This window comes from Mobula hypostoma, chromosome 7, assembly GCF_963921235.1.
Source record: "Mobula hypostoma chromosome 7, sMobHyp1.1, whole genome shotgun sequence".
NCBI lineage: Eukaryota > Metazoa > Chordata > Chondrichthyes > Myliobatiformes > Myliobatidae > Mobula > Mobula hypostoma.
Genome location: NC_086103.1, coordinates 134,230,015 through 134,243,441, shown reverse-complemented (window position 1 = coordinate 134,243,441; position 13,427 = coordinate 134,230,015). Strand labels below are relative to the sequence as shown.

At 41.9% G+C, this 13,427-nt stretch overlaps 1 protein-coding gene across 1 annotated transcript in view; it reads right to left on the bottom strand.

The window, feature by feature from the left end:
* Nucleotides 1-7,026: 7,026 nt before the first annotated feature.
* Nucleotides 7,027-13,427, bottom strand: part of LOC134349951 (high-affinity choline transporter 1-like) — a 50,930-nt gene continuing 44,529 nt past the window's right edge. Inside the window, exon 8 of the mRNA XM_063054903.1 lies at nt 7,027-7,659. Coding sequence (XP_062910973.1) covers nt 7,027-7,659 — 633 coding nt within the window. The remainder of the gene's footprint in view (nt 7,660-13,427) is intronic.

Here is a 13,427-nt window from a genome sequence, read left to right as displayed (position 1 = left end):
AGAAAGAGATTTCCAGAGAATTTAGAGGATTGGGAAGTTTTCAAATACCTCAGAAGGCAACTAAAAAAGTCATTAAGAAAGTAAAGATGCAATACGAAGGAAAGCTCGCCAACAATATTATAGAGGATACCACAAGTTTCTTCAGATACATACAGTGTAAAGGAGAGATGAAAGTGGATATCTGACCACTCAAAAACGACTGCTGGAGAGTTACTAATGGGAACAATGGTCTGAAGGTAGATAGGTTACCTGGACTAGATGGTGTACACTCCAGAGTCCTGAAGAGATGACTGAAGAGATTGTGGAGGCATTAGTAATGATATTTCAAGAATCACTAGATTCTGGAATGGTTCCAAAGACTGGAAAATTGCAAATGTCACTCCACTCTTCAAGAAGTGAGGAGGCAGAAGAAAGGAAATTGTAGGCCAGTTAGTCTGACCTCAGTGGTTGGGAAGATGTTGGAGTTGTGTATTAAGGATGAGGTCTCAGGGAACTTGGAGGCACATGATAAAATAGGCCATAATCAGCGTGGTTTCCTCTAGGGAAAATCTTGCCTGACAAACCTGTTGGAAATCTTCGAAGAAACAACAAGCAGGATAGACAAAGGAGAATCAGTTGATATGGTGTAGTTGGATTTTCAGAAGGTCTTTGACAAGGTGCCACTCATAAAGCTGCTTGACAAGCTATGAGCCCATGATATTACAGGAAAGATTTTAGCATGGATAAAGCAGTGAGTGATTGGCAGAGGCAAAGAGTGGGAATAAAAGGAGGCTTTTCTGGATGGCTGCCGGTGACTAGTGGCGCTCCACACGGGTCTGTGTTGGGACCCATTCTTTTTACATTGTATGTCCCCCTTCGCCCATACCTCAGCGAGTTCCGTGTTCGCCACGATGCGGAACTTTTCTTCCGCCGTCTCCGTCTCCGAGCCTACTTCTTCAGCAAGGACTCTCCCACCCCCACCGATGACCCTTTCTCCCGTCTTCAACCCTCCTCTTCTTCATGGACACCCTGCTCTGGTCTTCTGCCTGCTCTGGATCTCTTTATCGCTAACTGCCGACGGGACATCAACGGTCTCAACTTCACCGCACCTTGTCCCTATTCCAACCTCACTCCTTCGGAACGCTCTGCTCTCCACTCCCTCCGCACTAATCCTAACATTATTAAACCCGCCGATAAGGGGAGGGTGCTGTTGTAGTCTGGCGTACTGACCTCTACCTTGCCGAGGCACAGCGACAACTCGCAGATACCTCCTCTTTTTTACCACTCGATCGTGACCCCACTAAGGAGCACCAGGCCATTGTCTCCCACACCATCACCGACTTTATTCGCTCAGGGGATCTCCCATCCACTGCTACCAACCTTATAGTTCCCACACCTCGCACTTCCCGTTTCTACCTCCTACCCAAGATCCATAAACCTGCCTGTCCTGGCAGACCTATTGTCTCAGCTTGCTCCTGCCCCACCGAACTCGTTTCTGCATACCTCGACACGGTTTTATCCCCCCTTGTTCAATCCCTTCCTACCTATGTTCGTGACACTTCTCACGCTCTTAAACTTTTCAATGATTTTAAGTTCCCTGGCCCCCACCGCTTTATTTTCACCATGGATGTCCAGTCCCTATATACTTCCATCCCCCATCAGGAAGGTCTCAAAGCTCTCCGCTTCTTTTTGGATTCCAGACCTAACAAGTTCCCCTCCACCACCACTCTGCTCCGTCTAGCGGAGTTAGTCCTTACTCTTAACAATTTCTCCTTTGGCTCCTCCCACTTCCTCCAAACTAAAGGTGTAGCTATGGGCACCTGTATGGGTCCTAGCTATGCCTGCCTTTTTGTTGGCTTTGTAGAGCAATCTATGTTCCGTACCTATTCTGGTATCTGTCCTCCACTTTTCCATCGCTACATCGGTGACTGCATTGGCGCTGCTTCCTGCACGCATGCTGAGCTCGTTGACTTTATTAACTTTGCCTCCAACTTTCACCCTGCCCTCAAGTTTACCTGGTCCATTTCCGACACCTCCCTCCCCTTTCTAGATCTTTCTGTCTCTATCTCTGGAGGCAGCTTATCCACTGATGTCTACTATAAGCCTACTGACTCTCACAGCTATCTGGACTATTCCTCTTCTCACCCTGTCTCTTGCAAAAATGCCATCCCCTTCTCGCAATTTCTCCGTCTCCGCCGCATCTGCTCTCAGAATGAGGCTTTTCATTCCAGGACGCGGGAGATGTCCTCCTTTTTTAAAGAAAGGGGCTTCCCTTCCTCCACCATCAACTCTGCTCTCAAATGCATCTCCCCCATTTCACGCACATCTGCTCTCACTCCATCCTCCCGCCACCTCACTAGAAATAGGGTTCCCCTGGTCCTCACCTACCATCCCACCAGCCTCCGAGTCCAATATATTATTCTCCGTAACTTCCGCCACCTCCAACGGGATCCCACCACTAAGCACATCTTTCCCTCCCCACCCTCTGCTTTCCGCAGGGTTCGCTCCCTTGTCCATTAGTTCCCCCTCATCCCTCCCCACTGATCTCCCTCCTGGCACTTATCTTTGTAAGCGGAACAAGTGCTACACATGCCCTTACACTTCCTCCCTTACCACCATTCAGGGCCCCAAACAGTCCTTCCAGGTGAGGCAACACTTCACCTGTGAGTCGGCTGGGGTGATATACTGCGTCCGGTGCTCCTGATGTGGCCTTCTATATATTGACGAGACCCGATGCAGACTGGGAGATTGTTTTGCTGAACATCTACGCTCTGTCTGCCAGAGAAAGCAGGATCTCCCAGTGGCCACACCTTTTAATTCCACATCCCATTCCCATTCTGACATTTCTATCCACGGCCTCCTCTACTGTAAAGATGAAGTCACATTCATGTTGGAGGAACAACACCTTATATTCCGTCTGGGTAGCCTCCAACCTGATGGCATGAACATTGACTTCTCTAACTTCCGCTGATACCCAACCTCCCCCCGTATCCCATCCGTTATTTATTTTTATACACAGATTCTTTCTCTCACTCTCCTTTTTCTCCCTCTGTCCCTCTGACTATACCCCTTGTCTTTCTCCCTGGGCCTCCTGTCCCATGATCCTCTCATATCCCCTTTGCCAATCACCTGTCCAGCTCTTGGCTCCATCCCTCCCCCTCCTGTCTTCTCCTATCATTTTGGATCTCCCCCTCCCCCTCCTACTTTCAAATCTCTTACTAACTCTTCCTTCAGTTAGTCCTGACGAAGGGTCTGGGCCTGAAACGTCGACTGTACCTCTTCCTAGAGATGCTGCCTGGCCTGCTCTGTTCACCAGCAACTTCGATGTGTGTTGCTTGAATTTCCAGCATCTGCAGAATTCCTGTTTTTGACGTAATGTTGATACATTATAAAACACTGGTGAGGCCTTCCTTGGAGAATTGCGATCAGTTTTGGACACCGTATCTATGAAAGGATGTGCTGAGAGTGTTCAAAGGAGGTTCACAAGAATGATTTCAGAATTGAATATGAAGAGTGTTTGATGGCTCTGGGCCTGTATTCACTAGAATTCAGAAGAATGAGGAGTGACTTCATTGAAACCTATCAAATGGTGAAAGGCCTTGATGGACTAGATGTAGGGAGGATGCTTCCCATGGTGGGAGAGTCTAAGACCAGAGGACACAGCTTCAAAATAGAGGGACGTCCTTGTAGAACAGAGATGAGGAGGAATTTATTTAACCAGATTGTGGTGAATCTGTGGAATTCTTTACCATAGGCAGCTGTGGAAGCCAAGTCTTTATGTATATTTAAGGCAGAGGTTGATAGATTCTTGATTGGTCAGGGTATAAAGGGATATGGAGAGAAGGCAGGAGATTGGGGCTGAGAGGAAAATTGAATCAGCCATGATAAAATGGCAGAGCAGACTCGATGGGCCAGATAGTCTAGTGCTGCTCCTACATCTTATGGTCTTAAATTCACCACCCTTTGCAAAAAAAAAGTTCCTACACACCTCAGTTTTAAATAACTTTCCACTAATCCTGAAACATTTCAACATCCACCTTGTAATGCATCCTGATGATCTTATGTCTCAATGAGATCATCCCTCAGACTTCTAAACTCTAAAAATATATACATAGATTTAATTTCTTTAGCTTCTTGTGATAGAATAATCCCCACATCCCCCGAATCAAGCCTGGTGAATCTCTGTTGGACTGGCTCCAATGCTAAGATATAATTTCTTAAGGTAGCTAAAAGAGCACACAGTACTTCTGATGTGACAACATTTCCATATTTCTAAACTCCAACCTCTTTGCAATAAGGGGCAATATGCCATTTTCTTTTTACTTCTTAACTACTTGCTGCACCTGTTTGCTAATGTTTGTAACAGAGTACAGGAACACCTACATCCCACTGTATTTTAGTCACTTGCAGTCTGCCTTTACATTCCTCTAACTGATGCATACAGTCAGAACACGGCAGCAAAGAAACATGCCCTTCAGTCCATCTAGTCTGTGCCTAGCTACTTATCTGCCTAGTCCCATCAACTAGCACTGGACTATAGCCCTCTATAACCGACCCATCCATGTACCTATCCAAATTTCTCTTAAATTTAAAATCGAGCCCACATTCACTACTTCCACTAACAGCTCAATCCACACTCGCACCACCCTCTGACTGAAGAAATTATTCCTCTTGTTCCCCTTAAACATGCCATCTTTCATCCTTAACACATGACCTCTAGTTCTAGTATCTTCTAACCTCAGTGGAAAAAACATGCCCGCATTTACCCTATCTATACCGCTCATTTTTGTATACTTTCATCAAATCTCCCCTCATTCTTCTATGCTCCAGGGAATAAAGTCCGAACCTATTCAGACTTTCCCTATAACTGAGGCCCTCAAGTCCTGGCAACATCATTGCAAATTTTCACTGCATTCTTTCAGTCTTATTGACATCTTTCCTGTAGGTAGGTGACCAAAACTGCTTACAATACTCCAAATTAGGCCTCACCAACATCTTATACAACTACAACATAACATCTAACCGTTGTACCCAATACTTTAATTTATAAAGTTCAATGTGCCAAAAGCTTTCTTTATGACCATACCTACCTGTGACACCACAGGTGTAGTCACAGACCTTCTGTACTACCACACTCCTCAATGCCCTACCACTCACTGTGTAAGTGTACTCCTATCTGTCCTCCCAAGGTGCAGCACCTCACATTTGTCCTCATTAAAATCCCATCTGCTGTTTTCCATCCCATTTTTCCAGCTGGTCCAGGTCCCGTTGCAAGCTTTGTTAGTCTTCCTTACTATCCACTACACCCCCACTCTTGGTATCATCCACAAATCCAAAAACTACATTTTCCCAGATTACACTCCATTTACCAAGGTTTCACCAACTCACTCAATACATTTTTATCTTTTTTCAGTCCTAATATCACAAGATGCTCTTCCAATTATTTTAGTGTCAAAATGTCTGAAAGATAAAGCGATCCACACCACATTGATAAGCGCTGGTGAAGTCTAGTGCAGACACATCAGTATTTTATCTGCACACCATTTACATGTACTGATGCACCCTCTATTGGTGAAATCAGGCATATTCACCAAAACATCCTTGAGAAATTTGGGAGCAGGCAATACAAATCAGAACCTGCAGAAAGAATTAGTATCCATTTTACCTCTGTACTAATTCACAAATTTAGCCACATTTAACATATAAACAAAAACAGAATGTATTGTATAGGTAAAGGAGCAGATATCACTGGCTGGATTTTTGTAGGTCCTGCACTCAGCACCATTGATAATATTGTGGTATAGCTGTATATATTATAAATCAGCCAATTTTCATCATTTTTTGACCAGTCACTTTTGGGTTACCTCGAGCAAATATTAATCCATCCGATTATTGGTGAGCGTTAATGATCAGTTGATAATAAGGATATTAAACCCTCAACAACTGCAAGTAATTTGATAGAAGAGATAATTGAAAAGTTAACATAAATTTTAAAAACATCAAGAAATATCACTTTATTGAGAGAGAATTGGTGTGGCAAAATAAATCATAAATGAGCACCCAAGAATATCAATCTTCACCTGAATTGAAGCTGAACTGAACACTTTGAAGCCTATAATGCTGATGCAGAATTTTGACCCCATTTACTTTTTATTGCAAATACTGCATATTTGTAACATCACACACCTCCGTACAAGAAGGTTAGTTATCTAACTTCTGGAACAGGTTATTCCAATGATATTCTGGTCAGTCTCTCCTTCACATAAAGCCCAGCATGGGCACTGTCCACATTGAACCATGCACCTCGTATTGGTCTATTCACTCAGCAACATGCGTTCCTCATCCTGCTTTGGCTCTTGGTCCAGCAACTTACTGTTCTTAAACATGTCATGCTCGTGTGAAATTCTACCATATTCTTGCCCCCAACTATGTCTCATCGCTATTTCCTACAGTTTTCAGTATTCCTTCAATGTTGGTTCCATCTACCGCTACTTGCTTCAATGTTTTTCAGATCTAAACCTGGAACTTCTCCTCTAAACCACTCCTTTCAGAAGCCTTTCCATCAGGAATATGTCACTAAGATCTTTGGATTAAGCTTTTGTCATTCTTCAGCGTATTAGTAATTCTATAGGTTTTTTTTTCCCTAGTGCTCTTCTGGAAAGTAGGTTGGAGCATTTTCTGAGGTTACAGGTGCTATATAAATTCAAATTATTTTTGCAAACTAAACTGAACAATAACTGGCCGAGAAACAAGAGAAATGAGGGGTCTCGGCATGAAACGTTGACTGCTTTCTCTTTTCCATAGATGCCTCCTGGCCTGCTGAGTTCCTGCAGCATATTGTGTGTGTGTTGCAATAACTAGCTGACAATGTCTAACTGGTAATAACTGACACAATTGGGATTTTTAGTCCACTAGTATAAATGTATTCCAGAGAGTTGTGTTTTATTTATTATTATAATCCTGCTAACCAAAACTACTAGGCATTTGCACCAGCTGTAATACATTTTTGTAATCCATATTTAAAGATACCTACAGCAGAGTTAACTGTTAGTTATCTGTTTTTAAAATCACTGGATCCAAAACTTCATTGGTGGCTGGCTCTTCACTTGGATAATCAGTGTCAGGATGATCATTTGCTTCTTTATCTGAAGGTTTTGCTTCGTGTACATCACTGTCATCATTTGTCAGTGGCTCTACTTTATTTTCTTTTCCTTTCACAGACTCTGTAACAAAGTTTTCAAGGAAGTCCAGCTTGGGAGGCAACATTCCATTATGAAAAAGATATTTGGTCAGATATGAAACGCTTAAATTCATCAATAAGGATAATAACATCGAGACTGTTTTGAATGGAAATTGTTGAACATAAATTGGTCCACTTGGAAACTCAATATCCAAATAGCACTTTGTGAAGCAGAAAAATGGGTTTAGACGTAGATAAGGTTCTCCCCCACAAATACGCAAGGTGAGACCAATAATGTAACCAGTGATGCAGCCATAAGAATTAGATCCTTTGATGAAAAGTACTGAGACCAGTTGTGGAAAAAGAAGAACAAAGATGAGATCTGAGCTTAGATACCACAATCCGTAGACAGAATTAGACAACCATGTCATTCCTGCTGCCGCTCCTCCAAACGTGACAATGGCTGCTCTCATGACCCATACCAGTTCATTATCCGTGGCCTGAAAAAGACACAATTAAGAAAAAATGGACTAAATGACAGATATTATTCTGCATATTGAAAATATTATTTAAAAAAGGATCATTTCAAAAAAGGTCGGTTTCAAATTTCCTTCAGCTTATGAGAGCATTGAATCCCATTGTGCTGAGCAAATTGGTCAGACCCATACTACCTTGCTCAAATAATTATTCTTCATCTGTGAGCACAGACAGCAGTTGGCAATAGACTCTTTAATTACAGACCCAAGTTGAACTTAATCATTATCTAAATACATGCAATTCCTGGCAAGTGTAATCATGGTATTAATTCTGCCACCAAGCCGCAAGTCAACTAGCTCCCCATGGAGGACCATTATACCTATGGGTTCATGAAACAGGATCCTACAGTAACTTTTCAAATGACTGGCAATCAATAAATTGCCTGATATTGAAAAAGACACAGCACTGAACAGGCCATTTGGCACAGAGTTTTGTGCCAGTCCTGATACTAATTTATACTAAGTCACCTCCTCCCACCTATCATCGATATCCCCCTATTCCCTTTATACTAATGTGTCTATCCAAAAGCTTCCTAAGCTCCATCAACTGCCTACCCTGCTACTACACTTGGCAACCCATTCCAGGTACCTACCACTGTGTAAAAAGCTTGCCTCGTGCATTGCCTTTATATTACCTTCCTCTGACCTTAAAAGCATAACCTCTGTTTGACATTTTTGCCTGGGGAAAAGATTCTGAGTGTCTAATCTATCTGTGTCTTTTATAATTAAAAGCAACTGTCATATTTCCCCCTAATCTCTGATGTCATCGGGATAGCATTGCAAGTTTGTTCATCTTTTCCTTACAACTCCTACCCTCTAATCCAGGCAGAATTCTGGGAAACTATTCTGCACCCTCTCCACAGTATCTACCTATAATGGGGTGACCATAACTTCACACAGTACTCCCAGTGTGGTCTGAATAAAGTATTATGTACCTGAAGCATGACTTCCTTACTCTTACCACTACCAATGAAGGCAAATATTCCCTATGCCTCCTTTATCCACATGTAGCTATGTTCAGTGAATCATGGACCTGGATCCCAAGATCCCTCTGTATCTCAGTGCTATTGAGGGCCTACCATTAACTGTTACCTTTTTCCTTCATTTGACCTCCCAAATTGCAACACTTCACAGTTACCCAGATTAAACTCTATATGCCGCTTCCCTAACTGATCTATATCCCTCTGTATTCATGTATAGTCCTTTACACTATCTACAACTCCACCATCATGATGTCATCCACAAAATTGCTAATCCACCTATCTACATTTTCATCCAAATCATGCATGTATATAATTTCACCGACAACAGAGGTTCCAGCATCAATTCCTGCAGAACATTACTGGTCATGGGCTTCCAGCCAGAAAAAAAGCCAGTTTCAATACAAACTTGCATTTCACCCTGGATCCCATACACCTTTATTTTCTGATCAATGTTCCATGACAGAGTGTATTGTCTACTGCCTTACCCTCTTGAAGCACATGTGTCACCTCCTCAGAAAACTCAAATCAAGTTTGTAAGGCATGATTTGTCTCACACAAAGCCATGTCAATTGTCTCTAAGACGGCCATGACTTTCCAAATATGCATAAATCCTATCCTTCAGTATCCTCTCCAATAGCTACCCTACCATTGATATGAGCCTCTCTGGCCTATAATTAACAAAATTATCCCTATTTTCTTTCTTGAACAAAAGAACAACATTTGTTGCTCTCCATTTCTCTGGGACCTCGTCCGTTGCTGATAAGGACAAAAAGATGCCTGCCAAAGCCCCAGCGATTTCCTCACTTGTTTCTTTCAATATTGTTGGATTTATATAATCTGGCCCTAGGGGCTTATCTATCTTAATATTTTTCAGAAGACCCATGGCTACCTCCTCTTTAATCTCAAAATGCCAAAAACATTCACTTGTTTTCACTAATCTCCAATCCCTTCTCCTCAAGAAATACGAAAGCAAAATATTTATTTAGAATCTTGGCCCTGCTTTATCTGGAGTGGACCTTCTCTCTCCTTAGTTATCCTCTTTTTCTTAATTATACTTGACCCTGCTCACTAAGGACATTTCATGGCCCCCTTTGGTTTTCCTAATTGCCTATATGAGCACCTTCCTGCTACCTTTATATTCCACAAGAGCCCAGTTAGAGTTTAGCTCTTTAAATTTGATTTACGCTTCCATTTTCTTCCAGACTACTGTATATTTAGAGCCTCTCGGGTCATCCAAGGTTCCTTTACCTTGCTGTCCTTGTCCTTACTCCATCCAGGAACCTGTCAATCCTGAGCTCTACTCAGTCAGACTTTAATTAACTCTCTCATGGACTTGTCTGACAGCAGCAGCTTCTGATCAGCACCCGTTATCTCCTGTCTTATCCTGTTGTAATTTGCCCTCCCCCAAATTAGTACCTTCCAGCTAAATCCAATTGTATCCTTCCCCATAACTATCTGAAAACATAATGAGTTGTGATCACTATTCCCAAAATGTTCACCCACTTTGAGATTTGTCACCTGGCCTCGCCCAACTTGTTTCAAAATAACTCTAAAAACATATAAAATGTTACTTTTGGCTGTATTGAGACTAATTTTGGCAATTATGCAGAGCATTACTATTTCATTAATATTGAAATGGAACATTCCTGGAGCAATGGCCATTTATCACGTGTGATACAGGCCGCTACTGTCCATAAGGAGTTAACTGATCACTGCTGGGACCAGTCCTCTTCTTACCTAACATTCACTTGTGCACATTGGTATTGAATAAGCAGGAGAGCAGTATCTGGCGTTCTGTCCCTCTCCAAGACCACTCAGGTCTATTGCAGAATCTTAGCATTTGGCTATCAGTCTCAAAGTAAACGATGCATAAAAGCAAAGTGCCTTTAACACTATTTGGAGCAAGAACATCCAGCATTCCAGCAGCTCCAGAGTTTTCCAGCGAATATTCCATGCTAGTCATTGCCTACATCCTGCCAAGTAGCTATCTGCACAAACTGTGGCGTTTGGGTAGATCCATTGACAATCTCAGGATTCCACAGCCAGGTATGCTTTGGCAAAATCTCACAAGTGGAACAAGGAAGCCTCAGCCAGTGGTGGCTGAATTTGCCCCAGGAACCTCTGTCACTGCCCCAGATGTTGCCTGTCACAGGCATTTTATTTCAACACATTGATGAAGACCATAGGTGCTTTATGTACATGTAGAAGTGACGGGTGGCAGGTTGGAGATAAGTTGTAATGCCCTCCACTAGCCTACAGGGTAGAACCTGCTTAGCCCCTGATCAAGGTCACGTGAAACCATGGGATGATCATATGAGCAGCTAGTTTTTACCCCAAGTCCTGGTTATATGATCACTGATGCCAGGCGGATAATCTCTAAAGAATATTGATAATGGCTGGGGTCACCTGTCTTGTAAAGACACTGCCCAGAAGAATGCAATGGCAAACCACTTCTGTAGAAAAATTTGCCAAGAACTATCATGGTCATGGAAAGACCATGATTGTTTATGTCATACGGCACAGCACATAATGATGGGACAATGTAAAAGTGAAGCTCCTGTCTACAAGCACTGACAATAGCAGAAGGGTTAAGTCTAGAGTAAATGGTCAGTGAACCTGTTCAATTTTACTTCTGGGGTCTGCCTGGTGTCTATTGGCAACAGGGAGTTAAAATTCCCACTTTGCTATCAACAATGAACGTTATTGTATCTGGTGCAGAAACAGTATTAAAACTCTCTTGTTTAATAACATTATTTCCAATGCCAAGACATGATGGAAAATACAGCAGGTTCCAGTTAATTCAGCCATTGTTAATCGAGGCAGTTCCTTATTTGGGACAACAAGAACAAAAACTATGCAAGAAAATAGTCAGGATTCCCCTTGTTTATTTGGGACACCGTGCTGCTCAATTGGGACAGGAGACTTGCCGAACTTTTCTAACTAGTGTCAGTTGTGTGCACTTGTGTGGGCTGTTAGACAAGACATCGTGCTTAGAGTGAACAGTTTTTAAATGGCATCATATCATGTGCTTCTGTTATGTTATCTGATTGGGCCAATGGGTGCTGATTCAAAAAGTGGTGATTCTTGATCATTTTGCTTTCTATTTTGACTTTAAAAGATTTCAGACCCTCATCTGGATGCCAAAAGATGACCCAACTGGAGCAAATTTAATGCTATACGCCTAACACCACTCATCATCAGCTGGCAGAGATAACTCAAGTGCTGAAATCTACAATTGCACACTCAATACATTTGTAAAGTAAACTCTGAGAAGAATGGGCGTTATGCGAGGGACAACAGGAACATCCCAAAGATGAAAGTGTGAAGTTAAGGATCCAGATATTGAAAAGGACCTCAAACAATGGTTTTCTATTGTAACTTAGAGTCAGTGGACCAATATTAAAAAAAATTAGAGAAGTTAGCTAAGAAGCTGGTCACGAAGATTTTAAAGCAACATATAGTTGTTTATCTCAATGGAAATGTAGGCACCACATTCAAGAAAGCACATTGTGAGAAAGGTAGTGCTGATGGTGTAGGTGCAGAAACATGGAAATCTACAAAACCCCCCAACTTGCTTCAAAAATTTTGAGCAGATGACATCTACAATGCCAATGAAAGGCCTTTTTTTATCATGCCACAGTGATTAGTCTCCTTGGCTGCAAAACATGTGACACTATCAGGTTCAAAGAAAGCAATGGATCGACTATCTGCACTAGGTGTCTACGATGATTTTGTTCATTTGCAATCAATCAAAAGAACACAGCAGCATACACTGGATAAATTCTTCTGTTGATAAATTTTAGAAACTAATACACAATTTTATAGTACTGTTGTAGTTTTGCTAGTGTTCTAATTATTTTGTATTTCATTTAAATTCATAATTTGTTACTTAATTGAACAGTAGTTTGTCTTTTGTATACCTTTGTAACAATTTCCATGGAACTAACTGGGGCAGCCGCTTAATTGGGCCAAAATGTACTGGCCCCAATGCGTCCCAATTAACCCGAATCCACTCTATTTTGTATTCTCATCATTTATTGTGTTATCCCCTCTAAGATCATGGGTGTTGGTGGATTGATAGAAACGTATGAATGTACTTTTATAGGCAGCAGAAGAGGATATTTTATCCTACTTGACTCCTTAGGATTTGGGAAAAAAAACTGAGAGATTTAAGTTCCTCTTCCCAGCGTAGGCTGGATGGGAATGGAGACAGAAAACTTTTCCATTTCTGTTGGGAAGCTGGCCAAGTGGTTGATGGATGTGTCCACTGGAACTCCAGTGTATATTTCTAAACACAAATAACCAGCTCCATTTGGTACTTGATTCCTCCCTTACAGCTGATTTCTCTGTTAAAGAAGAAGCAGGAGCTTTATATGGCATTTGTTAGTCAACTGTTGGACCAAGAATTACTGAATTGCTTCCATTAAGAAATCTTTTCCTCTGCTCTCTTTGTTCCCTTCCTTCTCCTAATCATAACAGTAGCCCCTTGGATTACAGCTACAAATTTCCGATCGATGTATTCACAAAAATGTCATCACACAGTCTCACACTTCCTGAGACTTCAGCCCATCAGACAAACCTACATTCAATTCATCTGCAGCACTTTTATAACTTACAAATTAAAATAAATCAAATACTTTCACTCTGAATGATGCTTCTCGAGGTCATTGCAAAAATACCACCACACACTCCTGAAGAATTGAAACTGCCTGTTCTCACTACTTGAGACTATCCTGATAGGGTGGACCG